The sequence below is a fragment of the Macaca mulatta genome, chromosome X, assembly GCF_049350105.2.
Source record: "Macaca mulatta isolate MMU2019108-1 chromosome X, T2T-MMU8v2.0, whole genome shotgun sequence".
Taxonomy (NCBI): Eukaryota; Metazoa; Chordata; class Mammalia; order Primates; family Cercopithecidae; genus Macaca; species Macaca mulatta.
The window spans coordinates 83,927,028-83,943,527 of NC_133426.1; the positions used below are offsets into that span (position 1 = coordinate 83,927,028).

Below are 16,500 nucleotides of genomic sequence, written 5' to 3' on the forward strand. Positions count from 1 at the left end.
AAGTAGATCAAAGACCTAAATGTAAGAACTAAATCTATAAAACTTTTAGGAGAAAACATAGGGGTAAATCTTCATTACCTTTAATTTGGTAATGGATTCTTAAAGACACCAAAAGAATGAGCAACAAAAGGAAAAAGAGATAAATAAAAGTTCATCGAAATTAATAACTTTTATGCTTCAATTAAAGACAACCCAACTGGGTGCAGTGTCTCATGCCTGTAATCCCAGCTACTTGGGAGCCTGAGGTGAATCGCTTGAGGCCAGGAATTCAAGCTCAGCCAGGGCAACATGGTAAGACCTTATCTCTAAAAAATAAAAAAAAAAACACTAGCTGGACATGGTGGCACACAACTGTAGTCTCGTCTACTTGGGAGGCTGAGATGGGAGGATTGCTTGTACCCAGGAGTTCAAGGCTGCAGTGAACTATGATCTTGCCACTGCACCCCAGCCTGAGCAACAGAGCAACACCCTGTCTCTAAAAGTAAATAATGACAACTCAAAGAATAGGGGAAAATATTTCCAAATTATATATCTTATCCAAGTGTCCATTGAAGTATGAAGTATGAATGGATAAACAAAATGTGGTATATACATACAATGGAATGGTATTCAGACTTCAAAGGAAATGAAATTTTGAGATACACTACAAAATGGATAACCTTCAATACATTGCGCTAAGTAAAATATGTCAGAAGGACAAATATTGTAGGATTATACATATATAAAGTTCCTAGAGTAGTCAAATTCATAGGAAGAGAATGTAGAACGGTGTTTGCCAGGCTAAGGAGAGGGAAGATTGGGGAGTTAGTATGCAATGGGTACAGAGTTTCACTTGGGGAAGATGAAAAAGTTCTAGACATGGATGGTGGTGGTGAATGCACAACAATTTTACTTAATGTTACAGGACTGTACACTTAAAATTAGTTAAAATGGTAATTTTTATGTTACGCATATTTTACAATGAAAAAGGTACAATATATAAAGAATTCTTACAAATCAATAATGAAAGCATAAATACCCATTTAAAAACTGGGCAAAGGGGCTGGGCATGGTGGCTCACGCCTGTAATCTCAGCACTTTGGGAGGCCGAGGTGAGTGAATTGCTTAAGCACAGGAATTCAAGACCAGCTTGGACAACAAATTAAGACCCTGTCTCTATAAAAAATAAACAAAAATTAGCTGGGCACTGTGGCACACACCCATAGTCTTAGCTACTCGGGAGGTTGAGGTGGGAAGATCATTTGAGCCAGGGAGGTTGAGGGTGCAGTGAGCTGAGATCACGCCACTGCACTCCAGCCTGGGAAACAGAGCAGGACCCTGTCAAAAAAAAAAAAAAAAAAAAAAAACACTGGGCAGAGGGTTTGAATAAAAATTTCTCCAAGGAATATATACAAACTACAAATAATCACGTGAAATGATGTTCAACATCCTTAACCTTCAGACAGTTGAAAACTAAAATCACAATGAGATACTACTTCACATGCACTAGAATGGCTAGAATCAAAGTCTGTTATTAACAATGTTGGCCGGGCGCGATGGCTCAAGCCTGTAATCCCAGCACTTTGGGAGGCCGAGACCGGTGGATCACGAGGTCAGGAGATCGAGACCATCCTGGCTAACATGGTGAAACCCCGTCTCTACTAAAAAATACGAAAAACTAGCCGGGCGAGGTGGCGGGCGCCTGTAGTCCCAGCTACTCGGGAGGCTGAGGCAGGAGAATGGCGTGAACCTGGGAGGTGGAGCTTGCAGTGAGCTGAGATCTGGCCACTGCACTCCAGCCCGGGCGACAGAGTGAGACTCCGTCTCAAAAAAAAAAAAAAAAAACACTTAAACAATGTTTGGCATGGATGTGAAGAACTCACAATCTTTATATACTCCTGGTGGAAAAGTAAAATAGTATCTCCACTTTGGAAAGGACATTTTCTCACACAACTTAACATGGTTACCGTATAAATCCAGCAATTAAGATTCCTAGGTATATACACAAGATAAACAAAAATATATGGCTACACACAAAACTACATACCAATATTTACAGCCGCATTATTCCTAATAGCCAAAACATGGGAACAAGCCAAATGTCCATAAATGGATAAATGGATAAACAAATATGGTATACACATATAATGGAATATTATGTGGCCATAAAAAGGAATGGAGTACTAATACATGTTACAACAGATATCTTGAATACATTATGCTAAATGAAAGAAATCAGCCACAAAAACACATATTTATATGATGCCATTCATATGAAAGTCCAAAACAGGGAAATAGGCCAGGTGCAGTGGCTCATGCCTGCAATCCCACAACTCTGGGGACCTGAGGTGGGCAGATAACTTGAGGCCAGGAGTGTGAGACAAGCCTGGCCAACATGGAAAAACCCCATCTCTAATAAAAACTACAAAAATTAGCCGGGTTTGGTGGTGCACGCCTGTAATCCCAGCTACTTGGGAGGCCAAGGCACAAGAATCACTTGAACCTGGAAGGCAGAGGTTGCAATAAGCCAAGATAGCCACTGCACTCCAGCCTGGGCAACAGAACGAGACTCTGTCTCAAAAAAAAAAAAAAAACTCAAAACAGGGAAATATAAAAAATAAGAAAGTAGATTAGTGATTTCTTAGAGCTAGGGGGTGATAGCTAAAGGGTATGGAGTTTCTTTTTGAGGTGATAAAAATGTTCTAAAATTGACTGTGGTGATGGCTGCACATATGTGTAAATATTAAATATACTAAAAACCACTGAATTTTATACTTTAAATGGGTTAATTGTATGGCATGTATTTCAATAAGGATGTTTAATGTTTTATTACCAGCCAGGTACAGTGGCTGATGCCTGTAATCTAAATACTTTGGGAGGCCACAGTGGGAAGATCACTTGAGGCCAGAAGTCTGAGACCAGCCTGGGCAACAGAGCCAGGCCCCGTCTCTATGGAACATTAAAAAATTAGCTGGGTGTGGTGGCATGTGCCTGTAGTCTCGGCTACTCCAGAGGCTGAGGCAGTCTCAGCTACTCAAGAGGCTGAGGCAGGAGGATCACTTGAGCCTAGGAGTTTGAGGCTGCAGTGAGCTGTAATTGCACCACTGCACTCCAGCCTGGGCAACAGAGCAATATCCTGTTTCTTTTTAAAAAGAATTTATTACCCATTAAATAAATGCAAATTAAAACCACAATGAGATACCATAAATATCAAATGGCAAAAAGTTCAAAATAGTATTAACATCCAGTGTTAACAAGAATGTGGAGAAACTGGATCACTCATACATTGCTGTGGGAATATAAAACAGTACAACCATTCTGGAAAACAGTTCAAAAGTTTCTTTTAAAAACATGAACATGCAAGAGCAGAAAAGATAACTATTAGGTACTGGGCTTAATACCTAGATGATAAAATAATCTAAACAATAAACCCCAGTGATGCTACTTTACCTATGTGACAAACCTTCACAGGTACCCCTGAACCTAAAAGTTAAAATAAATAAATAAATATCAATAAATAAATAAATAAATGCACTGATAGAGTCCAATGGAGTAAAAAAAAAAAAAAAAAAAAAAAGAAATGCAAGCCAGGTGCAGTGATTACCTGAGGTCAGGAGTTCATAACAAGCCTGGCCAACATAGTGAGACTCTGTCTCTACCCAAAATAAAATAAAATGTAAATGTAGTTTAATTAATTTAATAAAAATAAATGTATAACCATCATATGAACTGCAAACTGCACTCCTGGCATTTATTGCAAAGAAATGAAAACATAAATTCATATAAAAACTTATATATAAATATTCACCACCAGCTTTAATTGTAACAACCGAAATCAGGAATTGGCCCAGATTTGCTTTAACAAATAAATGATTAAACAAACTACAGTACAGGCCAGGCACGGTGGCTCACACCTGTAATCCCAGCACTCTGGGAGGCCAAGGTGAGTGGATCACCTGAGGTCAGGAGTTTGAAACCATCCTGGCCAACATGGTGAAATCCCTCTCTACTAAAAATACAAAAATTAGCCAGGTGTGGTGGTGCGTGCCTGTAATCCCAGCTACTCTGTAGGCTGAGGCAGGAGAATCACTTGAACCTGGGAGGCGGAGGTTGCAGTGAGCCAAGATCATGCCACTGCCCTCCAGCCTGGGTGACAAAACGAGACTCTGTTTCAAAAAAAAAAAAACAACTGCAGTACAGGTTGCATATCCCTTATCCAAAATGCACAGGACCAGAAGTGTTTCAAATTTTGGATTTTTTCAGATTCTAGCATATTTGCACTATTCTGGTTTATTCACATTAGGAATTTAGCATCCCTAATCTGAAAATCCCAAATGCTCCAAAGAGCATTTCCTTTGAGTGTGTCACATCAGCACTCAAAAGTTTCCGATCTTGGAACATTTCAGATTTCTGATTCTGGGGTTAAGGATATTCAATCTGTATATCCATACCATGGAATATTACCCTGCAATTAAAAGGAAAGGACTGTTGATACATACAACAACATGAATGAATCTCCACATAATTATGCCAAGTGAAAACACTCCAAAACACCCCAAAAGATTATTTACTATATAACTCCTTAAACATATTTGAAATGACAAAATTTTCAAAATGGAAGACAGATTAGTGGTTGCCAGGTGTTAAGCATAGGCAGAGGTAGGGGGAGGGAAGTGTGTGTGATTATAAAATGCCAAGATGAGGAATCCTGTGTTGATGAACTATTCTGTATCTCAACTGTGGTGGCAGATGCATGAATCAACCCAGGTAAAAAAAAAATTGTATAGAACTTTTAACACACACACACACACACACACAAGTACAAGTAAAATGGATGAAATCTTGATTAATAGATTTTATCAATGTCAATATTCTGGTTGTGATATTGTATTCTAGTTTTATATGTTACCATTGGGGGAGACTGCCAAAGTGCATAAGAGTTCTCTTTATATTAGTTATTACAACTGCATGTAAATTTATAATTACAAATAGAAATTTAAGCTTAAAAAAATTCTCAGCAAACTAGGAATAGAGGGGAACTTCCTCAACTTGATAAAGAGCATTTACAAGAAACCTGTAAAGCAAACATACTTCACTGTGAAAGACTGAATGTTTTCCCACTAAAATTGGCAACACTAAGAAGATGTTTGGTATCATCATTATTCTTCAATGTAATACTGGAAAATACAGAAAATCCTAGCTAAAATAATGAAGCAAGAAAAGAAATTAAAAGGCATACAGATGGAAAGGAAAAAATAAAATTATCCCGGCCGGGCGCGGTGGCTCAAGCCTGTAATCCCAGCACTTTGGGAGGCCGAGACGGGCGGATCACAAGGTCAGGAGATCGAGACCAGCCTGGCTAATACGGTGAAACCCCGTCTCTACTAAAAAAATACAAAAAACTAGCCGGGTGAGGTGGCGGGTGCCTGTAGTCCCAGCTACTCGGGAGGCTGAGGCAGGAGAATGGCGTAGACCCGGGAGGCGGAGCTTGCAGTGAGCTGAGATGCGGCCACTGCACTCCAGCCTGGGCGACAGAGCAAGACTCTGTCTCAAAAAAATTAAATAAATAAGAAATAAAATAAAATAAAATAAAATTATCCCTATTTGCAGGTGACATAACTGTCTAAGTAGAAAATTCCAAAGAATCTACAAGAGGGGGGAAAATACTATTTAGAACTAATAAGTAAGTTCAGCAAGTTCGCAGGATACAAGGCCAACATAAAAAGTCAACTGGGCTGGGTGTGGTGGCTCACGCCTGTAATCCGAGCACTTTGGGAAGCCAAGGCAGGCGGATAACCTGAGGTCACGAGTTCAAGACCAGCCTGGCCAACATGGTGAAACCCTGTCTCTACTAAAAATACAAAAATTAGCTAGGCGTGGTGGCAGGCGCCTGTAATCCCAGCTATTCAGGAAGCTGAGGCACAAGAATCACTTGAACCCAGGAGGTGGAAGTTGCTGTGAGCTAAGATTGCATCACTGCTCTCCAGCCTGGACAACAAAAGCAAAACTCTATCTAAAGGAAAAAAAAAACAAACAAAAAGTCAACTGAATTTCTATATACCTGCAATGAATAAATGGAATCTGAAACTTTATTTTATTTTGATTTTATTTTTATTTTATTTCTAGTTGTTTTTTGTTTTTTTTTGTTTTTTTTTCTGAGACGGAGTTTTGCTCTTGTTGCCCAGGCTGGAGTGCAATGGCACGATCTCGGCTCACCACAACCTCCACCTCCTGGGCTCAAGCGATTCTCCTGCCTCAGCCTCCTGAGTAGCTGGCATTACAGGCATGTGCCACTACGCCTGTCTAATTTTGTATTTTTAGTAGAGACGGGGTTTCTCCATGTTGGTCAGGCTGGTCTCGAGCTCCCGACCTCAGGTGATCCGCCCGCCTCGGCCTCCCAAAGTGCTGGGATTACAGGTGTGAGCCACTGTGCCCGGCCCAGAATCTGAAACTTTAAAACAAAAGAATTTAAAACAGCACTCAAAAACTTGAACTACTTGGGTAAAATTCTCACAAAGTGTTTGCAAGATTAGTATACAGATAACTACAAACACTAGGCCAAGTGAGAGTTTCTGTTAACTCCTTTTCTTCCTGAGTATGGTTTAAACATTCCTATCCTTTACATGTGTTTGGTTGATAGCGATCCCGTTTTATAGTTGTTTCTTGGAGAAAGGATTCAAGTTTTTCTGTACACTTTTTAATATTTTCTGTTTTCTACTGGCTCTATTGGTCTATTAATCAATCATCAAATTCACTGACACTTCTACTGCTACCTTGCATGTCTTGTTAAGTACAATGATGTTATTCTGAACTTAGTAATTTATTCAGAAATTAAATTTTTCAGTTCTAGAATTTCAAAATGGTTTTTAACAGTTTCTATTTCTGCACTGAAATTTTCTACCTGTCCATTCATCATAAACATATTTGCCTTTTTGTACTCAAATATGACTATAATAGCTGCTTTAATATTCTTGTTGCTAATTTCAACAGATAAGTCAGTCTCTATTGATCCCTTTTCCCTTTGAGCATGGGTCACATTTCCTTTCTTCATCTATCTAGTATTTTGGACTGGACACTGGGCACTGTGAAAAATAAGACACTGCATTCTGTTAGATTCCTCCAAAGAGTTGACACTTTTGTTAAAACAGACAGTTGGCCAGGCTCAAGCCTGTAATCCCAGCACTTTGGGAGGCCAAGGCGAGTGGATTGCCTGAGGTCAGGAGTTCAAGACCAGCCTGGCCAACATGATGAAACCTCATCTCTATTAAAATACAAAAATTAGACAGGCACAGTAGTAGGTGCCTGTAATCCCAGCTACTAGGGAGGCTGAGGCAGGAGAATCGCTTGAACCCGGGAGGCAGAGGTTGCAGGGAGCTGAGATTGCGTCACGGCATACCAGCCTAGGCAACAGAGTAAGACCCTGTCTCAAAAAACAAACAAACAAACAGATAGTTAACTTACTTGAAATGAAACTCCAAACCCTTTCCACCCTGTAGTACCAAACAACTCAAAGCTTTAGTTCTGTTCTTTTAGTCCTAATCAGGCTGGTTGGAATCTGGGGTGCACTTAGGCAACTGGACCAGAGCTATCGGTAGAGTTTTCGTGCGACCTGGTTTTCCCATTCTGTGGTTCTTTTCTAGGTGGGATCTCTCTACTCATGTTACAGCTGCTGTGGTCTCACTAAATCTTTTCCTTGATTTCACATCCAATAAGACTATAGATTTTTATCCAAGTCTTAAGTGCCACAGATGGAGCTAAGTGGATCCTTGGCTGAGGAAAAAGGATTAATAATGGGGAATTCAGTCATTGCCACTTCTTTCTTCCATGTGTTAACTCCCCTCCAGTTTATCTACTTTGTTGATATCTAGCCTTCAGTATGCTGCCCAGAATTTATAATTGGTATTTGTGAGTGACATCTGTTTGTACAACTGGAGATACCACTACTGAAGGAGTTCCTCAACTAGTGAACACAGGACTCCAACAACATAACATTATTCTAAAGAGAAAAAGAACTTTAAACAAATACTGAACTATAGTTACATTTCTTTAATGTGATGGTATGGTTAACAATTCTGAAACTGTGGGTACAATGAGGACTAGACAAATGAATACAAATAAATTGGGGAAAGGCCGGGCTTGGTGGCTCACGCCTGTAATCAGAGCACTTTGGAGGCTGAGGCAGGTGGATCACCTAAGGTCAGGAGTTCCAGACCAGCCTGGCCAACATGGCAAAATCCCATCTCTACTAAAAATATAAAAATTAGCTGGGCACGGTGGTGCACACCTGTGGTCCCAGCTATTTAGGAGGCTGAGGCAGGAGAATCGCTTGAAACCAGGAGGCAGAGGTTGCAGTGAGCTGAGATGGTGCCACTGCACTCCAGCCTGGGTGATAGAACGAGACTCCATCTCAAGAAAATAAAAAATAAAAATAAATAAATAAATCGGGGATAGGCCAGGCGCAGTGGCTCACACTTGTAATCCCAGCACTTTGGGAGGTCGAGGCAGGCAGATCATGAAGTCAAGAGATCAAGACCATCCTGGCCAACATGGTGAAACCCCGACTCTACTAAAAATACAAAGATTAGCTGGGTGTGGTGGCGTGTGACTGTAGTCTCAGCTACTCGCTAGACTGAGGCAGGAGAATCGCTGGAACCTGGGAGGCGGAGGTTGCAGTGATCTGAGATCACACCACTGCACTCCAGCCTGGCAACAGAGTGAGACTCCATCTCAAAAATAAATAAATAAAAACATAAAAATAAATAAATTGGGGATAATAGGAACCAGGTTTCTTTCTGTTGGAGAAAGAAGTTAAAAATATGAAAAGGGGAAGTCTAGAAAGAAGACTGTGGAATTGAATTAAAATTAAAAGTATCAGTATCAACTCATGAAAATATAAAACATATTATTAGCTTTCTCTGTGAAAGAGCTTGGAAACAAAGACATCTTGGTGGCAATGAGCACATCACACACCCTGATCTTGATTTCCAAACACTATATCCCACTAAAAGAAATCAGAACTCCTGTGAAAAATAACTGATTCTGGGGCTGGGGAACAGCAAATGGAAAGCAAGCCTTGAATACTTTGAGGGGACAGAAAGAAAGAAAGTGTTCAAGAAATGATGAGGACTTGTAAAAAAGTCAGCAGGACCCATCCAGATGGGGTTCCTACTAGCCAAAACTGATACAATTTGAGCATCAAAATAAATAATGACAGAGAATATTCATGGAAAAATTGTAAGTACATACTGATACAAATAACTGAATAGGTTAGAACATGAACCCCTCCCTTACAATAATATATCAACTCATAAACACAGAAGGAAAGACAGATTAGAACATCATCATTTTGAACCCATCATAGGAATAAATTATTCAGCTAAGAATCACAAATGTGTGCTGTGATAAACAGACTTTCTAGGAATGGCCCACAAGATTCTACACCACTAATCCCCAGAAACGATCAATGTGATGACATATCACTCCCATAACTGTGTTATGTAATATAGCACAGTTGATCTTAAACTCGATAGATAACCAGGAGGAGATGAGAGGGAGGGGGACCTAATCTAATCACATGAATCCTTAAAAACAGAAAAATTTCTCCAGCTGGTATCAGGTGGCTGCAGAATTAGCAAGCAAAAAGCTAAGTCAAAGAGCTTCAAAGCTTGAGAGAGACTTGATGTGCTGTTGCCAGTTTTGAAGATGGAGGGCATCATGTGAGAAGAAATGAAGACACCTGAAAAGAGCTAGGAGGGGGTCCTGCCCAATAGTGAGTGAGAAAGAAGGACCTCCAACCTATCATCATAAGGAACTGAATTCTGCCAACAACCTGAATGAGCTTAGGAATGGATTTTTCTACAGTCTCCAGAAAGGAACCTAGTCCTACTAACATCTTGACTTTGACCTTGTGATACCCTGAGAAGGGTCCAGCAAGGCCCAAAGGACTCCGAACCTACAGAACTGTAAAATAACAAATCTGGGTTACTTTAAGCTGCAAAGTTTGTGGTCATTTGCAAAAGAAAACATAACTGAGTTAAGTTTTGATAATAAAAAGAATACCTTAGTAATCTCAAAGTGCCCCCATTAAATTAGTTATTAGTTACAATGGAATACATCATAACTTTATACTGGGTTTATCTAGCAAACACAACCATAACCAAACAACCTAAGTATATCACTAGTAAAGGAGCAAATCACATCATGTGCCATGTAATAGGATGCATGGAGAACAGAACATCACTTTATATAGTATTCCTGCCAAAAATATATAACCTGAATCTAATCATAACTAAACAGATAATCCCGAGGGCCATTCGACAAAGTAATACACCTATACATTTAAAAAAAAGTCATAGTCCCAAAAGGCAGACAAACTGCTTCAGATTTTTAAAAGACCAAAGAAACATGACTACTAAATCTTGAACTTGATCCTGAATTTAAGGGGGAAAAACTTATCTATGAACATTACTGGGGGAATTGATCACATAAGAACGGGGACTGTGGCTTAAATAACTTTATGTTATTTACTTTACCTACCTATTTAGCTTTCCCATTCTTATTCATTACTTCCTGTATTTTGGTGTTGCCATTTCAAATTATTTTCCTTCTCATTTCAGAAAACCTGTAATTTCCTCTAGTATAGTTATTCACTCTAGTGTAGGTTTGTTGACATCAAGTTCTCACTTTTTGTTTGCCCAGATATGGCTTGATTCCACCCTTCATTTATGAAAGATGTTTTCACTGAATATATAGTTCTATGCTGGCAATTACAATCACATGCTGCATAAAGACATTTCACTCAATGACTGACCACATATATACATCGGTGGTCCCATAAGATTGTAATACTGTATTTTTACTGTACCTTTTCTATGTTTCCATGTGTTTAGATACACAAATATTCACCATTGTGTTCCAATTACCTACAGTATTCAGTACAACAACATGCTGCACAGGTTTGTAGCCTATGAGCAACAGGCTATAACATATAGCCTACATGTGTAGTAGCCTATGTAAGTACACTCCATAATGTTTGCACAATGACAAAATCACCCAACAATGCTTTCTCAAAAAATCATATCCCCATAGTTAAGTGATGCATGACTGTATTTTTCTTTGACATTTTAAAGAAATCATTTCGTTTTCATCTGCTTTCTATCATTTCTGTTGTTAAGTGAGCTGCCAGTATTACTGTTATTCCTTTGAAAATAATATTTTTTTTTCCTCTGGCTACTTAAGAGATTTTTCTCTTGGTTTATGTTCTTTAGGAGTTTCGCTATGACATGCCTAGCTGTAGTTTTCTTTATATTTATCCTGCTCAGGGTTCACAAAACTTCTTGAATCTCTAGTTCGATGTCTTTCATCACTTTTTAGAAAATGCTCAGCCCGCATCTCTTCAAATTGGACTTTTAACCAATTTTCTTTCTTCCTTCTAGAACTCTAATTACACATATGATTGAACTTTTCACTATAACTCTCTTATACTTTTTTTGTACATATCGTGTGTGTCTGTGTGCATGTGTATTGTAGTTACCCTTGAAAACCTGAAAATGCTAACTGTTGCATGATACAAAATGTTTTTTAAAAAAGGGAACCAGGTACAATGGCTCTTGCTTATAATTTCAGCTACTCAGGAGGCTGAGGCAGGAGAATCATTTGAGGCTAGGAAGTTCAAGACCAGTCTGGACAACATAGCAAGACCATGTCTCTAAAAAATTTTTTTTGAAAATTAACCAGGCATGGTGGCACACACCCGTACTCCCAGCTACTGGGGAGGGTGAGGTGAGAAGATTGCTTGAGCCCAAGGAATTTGAGGCTGCAGTGAGCTATGATCACACCACTACACTCCAGTCTGGGTGACAGAGTAAGACCTCGTCTCTAAAAAAAAACAAAAAAATCTTTTTAAAGAGAGACAGAGACAGGGACGTAGAGAGGAGGTGTTAAGTGGTTTTATTTAAAAAAATAAATACACCAAATCTACTCAGGGATATTATCAAACAACATAAAAATTTAACTCTTATGTTGGGTGCGATGGCTCATGCCTGTTATCCTAGCACTTTGGGAGGCCAGTGAGGGCGGATCACTTGAGTTCCAGACCAGCTTGTACTAAAAATACAAAAATCAGTCGGACATGGTGGCAGATGCCTGTGATCCCAGCTACTCAGGAGGCTGAGGCAAGAGAACAGCTTGAGCCCAGGAGGCGGAAGTTGCAGTGAGTCAAGATCATGCCATTGTACTCCAGCCTGGGTGACAGAGCGAGACTCCATCACAAAAATAAAAATAAAAATTTAACTCCTAATACATGAATAATTGCTAGGATAAAACATTCCTGTACTACTCCTGCCTCTTCTAATATTATTTTTTCACCATCAACATTGACTAGCCATTCTATAACACATTTCCATTACAAATAAAACCATAAGTGCATCCTTTTCTAAGCTTTCTATAGTCATACTCACCAAAATTAAAATCTCCTATATCGGATATAGCTAAGATACATAATAGGGACTTCTATAAAGCTTGCTAATCTGTCATTTTTCACAAACTGTAATCTTCTAAAAGCTGCTCCCTGAATAAAATAAATGGTTACCTCCATAAGTGTAAAAAAAAAAAAAAATAGAAAAAAGACTAGAAGGTATAGCACATTCTTTTTCAATTTACCTGTGTTTTGATTCATTGCAAGTCGTGGAGGAGAACTTGTTTCTTCAGATTCTTCTGATGAGTGTGCAAGGAAGTCATGAAGCTTCTGCACCAATGTATTCAACTTGCTTTCACTATTAAAACAAAATTTAAAGAATTCCCTTAATTAGCCTTTCATGTTTTAAATTAATTGTAAAGCTCTAGCAAACTGAAAATATAGCCATACTGTAAGTCGTGTAAGAGTATGCACATTCAAAGCAAAAACTAAGGGAAATGTTACAGCTGTGGGTGTAGAAAGAAAAAATATTAAAGAAAACGAATTTTAGGCTGGGTGTGGTGGCTCATAATAGAGCACGGTGGCTCGTGCCTGTGGGTCTCAGCTACTCAGGAGGCTGAGGTGGGAGGATGGCTTGAGCCCTGTGAGGCAGAGGTAGCAGCGAGCTGAGATCATGCCACTGCACTCTAGCCAAGGCAACAGAGTCAGACACGGTCTCAAAAAAAAAAAACAAGAATTTTATTTCACTAAGGATATAAAATATGAGTAACACAACCTACCTGTACACTTACCTAGGATTAAAATATCATTTAAGGAAACTGCTATTACTTACTAAACATTTCGAAAATACTGAGGTCTTTCAATGTACTCTATATGCTGTTTTTAAACAGAAGTTAAACTTTGTGTTACTTTGTGTTACTTAAAAATGTATCAGAAAAATGCAACCCTTAAGTTAATTCTTAACAAACAATAAACCTACCTACCACAAAAGAATTTTAAAAGAAATCAAAAGAAAATTTGGGGGATTAAGCAGCAAAAAGGTATTCATATTTAAATTATATCCATTCCTATTTCACAACAAATAGCTGATCCTTATACTTATCTTGTCATATTATCATTAGGTACCTAAGTTATTATTTCCTCTCACTTGTATATAGCTTATATTTGGGAAATCCTTAGAAATCAAAACATAGATGTAGATTATCACTTCAAGAAAGATTTATACTAGCCAACACCCAGAAAAAGAGAGGTCAAGATTTTCCTTTCCATCATTTAATAAAAATAATTCAGTAATTTATCAAATACATTTACAGAACCTTACTCTCTGAAAGGCCTAAGCAGTGTTTTGGTTTATTATTCTATCCTCTGCTTGACACAAAAGAACTGTATAACTGACTGGCATAAAGATGAACAAAACATAGAAGAGGACTCGCAAGAGCTCCATCGCCCAGGGAAATATTTCCTTAACTAAGTTTTATAGCATCAACTCTTAAGTTACATAATAGATGTATCAGTAATTCAACAGGGTTTTAAGGAGTTAAAACTTTAAATAAGGAAAGTGTAAGTTTACCCCATTTTTTTTCCTTAGAGTTAGCCTCTTGCTCTGTCACACAAGCTTGAGCACAGTGGCGTGACCTTGACTCACTGAGGCCTCAAACTCTTGGGCTAAAGCGATCCTCCTGCCTCAGCATCTTGAGTACCTATGGCACACACCTATGCTCTTAGTTGAGGAATTGTGGCACACAACTATATTCTTAGCTAAACTTTTTCTTTAATTTTTTGTAGAGATGGGGTCCAGTTATGTTGCCCAGGATGATCTGAAACTCCTGGCCTCAAGAAATCCTCCCACCTCAGCCTCCCAAAGCATTGGGATGACAGGTGTGAGCAACCATGCCCAGGACCATTTTTAATAAAAGTCAAAACTTTTGCATGTCAAGGGGCACCATCAAGAAAGTGAAAAGACAATCAATACAATGAGAGAAAACGATTTTCAAATCCTATATCTCATGAGGGTCTGGTAACCAGAATACATAAAGAATTCTTACAATTAAACAACAAAAAGACAACTCAAATTTTAAAAGGGGTAAAAGACTTAGATATACATTTCTCAAAAGAATATATACAAACGACCAATAAGCACATGAAAAAATGCTCAAGATCATTAGTCATATCAGGGAAATGCAAATCAAAACCACAACAAGAAACCAATTTATACTCAGTAGGATGGATATAATAATTTTAAAAACAAATTAAAGACATACATAGGCTCAAAATAAAGGGATGGAGGAATATTTACCAAGCAAATGGAAAGCAAAAAAAAAAAACCAGGGGTTACAATTCTAGTCTCTGATAAAACAGACTTTAAACTAACAAAGATCAAAACAGACAAAGAAGAATGTTACATAATGGTAAAGGGATCAATGCAACAAGAAGAGCTAACTATCCCAAATATACATGTACCCAATACAGGAGCATCCAGAATCATAAAGCAAGTTCTTAGAGACCTACAAAGAAACTTAGACTCCCACACAATAATAGTGGGAGACTTTAATACTCCACTGTCAATATTAGACAGACGGACAAGACGGAAAATTAACAAGGATACACAAGACTTGAACTCACCTCTGGACCAAGCAGACCTAAGAGAACTCTCAACCCCAAAGCAACAGAACATATATTCTTATCAGCACCTCATCGCACTTATTCTAAAATTGACCATATAATTAGAAGTAAAATACCCCTAAGCAAATGCAAAAGAACAGAAATCACACCAGTCTCTCAGACTATAATGCAATCAAATTAGAACTCAGGGTTAAAAAACTCGTTCAAAACCGCACAACTACATGGAAACTAAACAACTTGCTCCTGAATGACTACTAGGTAAATAACGAAATTAAGGCAGAAATAAAGAAGTTCTTTGAAACCAATGAGAACAAACATACAACATACCAGAATCTCTGGGACACATTTAAAGCAGTGTGTAGAGGAAAATTTATAGCACTAAATGCCCACAAGAGAAAGCAGGAAACATTTAAAATCGACACCGTAACATCACAATTAAAAGAACTAGAGAAGCAAGAGCAAACAAATTCAAAAGCTAGCAGAAGACAAGAAATAACTAAGATCAGAGAAGAATTGAAGGAGACAGAGACAGGAAAAACCCTTCAAAATATCAATGAATTCAGGAGCTGATTTTTTGAGAAGATCAACAAAACAGACCACTATCCAGACTAATAAAGAACAAAAGAGAGAAGAATCAAATAGACGCAATAAAAAATGATAAAGGGGATATCACCACTGATCCCACAGAAATACAAACTACCATCAGAGAATACTATAAGCACCTCTATGCAAATAAACTAGAAAATCTAGAGGAAATGGATAAATTTCTGGACATATACACCCTCCCAAGACAAAACAAGGAAGAAGTTGAATCCCTGAATACACCAATAAAAAGTTCTGAAGCTGAGGCAGTAATTAATAGTCTACCAATCAAAACAAGTCCAGGACCAGACAGATTCAAAGCCAAATTCTACCAGAGGTACAATGAGGAGCTGGTACCATTCCTTGTGAAACTATTCCAATCAATAGAAAAGGAGGGAATCCTCCCTAACTCATTTTATGAGGCCATCATCATCCCGATACCAAAACCTGGCAGAGACAAAACAAATAAAGAAAATTTCAGGCCAATACCTCTGATGAACATCGATGTGAAAATCCTCAACAAAATACTGGCAAACCGAATCCAGCAGCATATCAAAAAGCTTATCCACCACGATCAAGTCGGCTTCATCCCTGCGATACATGGCTGGTTCAACATATGCAAATCAATAAACATAATCCATCACACAAACAGAACCAATGACAAAAACCACATGATTATCTCAATAGATGCAGAAAAGGCCTTCAGTGAAATGTAATACCCCTTCATACTAAAAACTCTCAATAAACTAGGTATTAATGGAACATATCTCAAAATAATAAGAGCTATTTATGACAAACCCACAGCCAATATCATACTGAATGGGCAAAAACTGCAGGCATTCCCTTTGGAAACCAGCACAAGACAAGGATGCCCTCTCTCACCTCTCCTATTCAAAGCAATA

The 16,500-nt window shown here is 38.4% G+C and overlaps 1 protein-coding gene and 1 long non-coding RNA gene across 38 annotated transcripts in view; one reads left to right on the forward strand and one right to left on the reverse strand.

The window, feature by feature from the left end:
* ATRX (ATRX chromatin remodeler) overlaps positions 1-16,500 on the reverse strand; it is a 285,229-nt gene that overhangs the window by 207,843 nt on the left and 60,886 nt on the right. For 30 of the 37 annotated variants that reach the window (XM_015127717.3, XM_015127714.3, XM_077989460.1 and 27 more), the window contains exon 2: positions 12,640-12,752. The exons of the other annotated variants lie outside the window; for them this stretch is intronic. In XM_015127717.3, coding sequence (XP_014983203.1) covers positions 12,640-12,752 — 113 coding nt within the window. The remainder of the gene's footprint in view (positions 1-12,639; positions 12,753-16,500) is intronic. 37 annotated transcript variants of the gene reach the window in all.
* Positions 1-16,500, forward strand: part of LOC144338771 (uncharacterized) — a 102,718-nt gene that overhangs the window by 36,858 nt on the left and 49,360 nt on the right. The window lies entirely within an intron of this gene.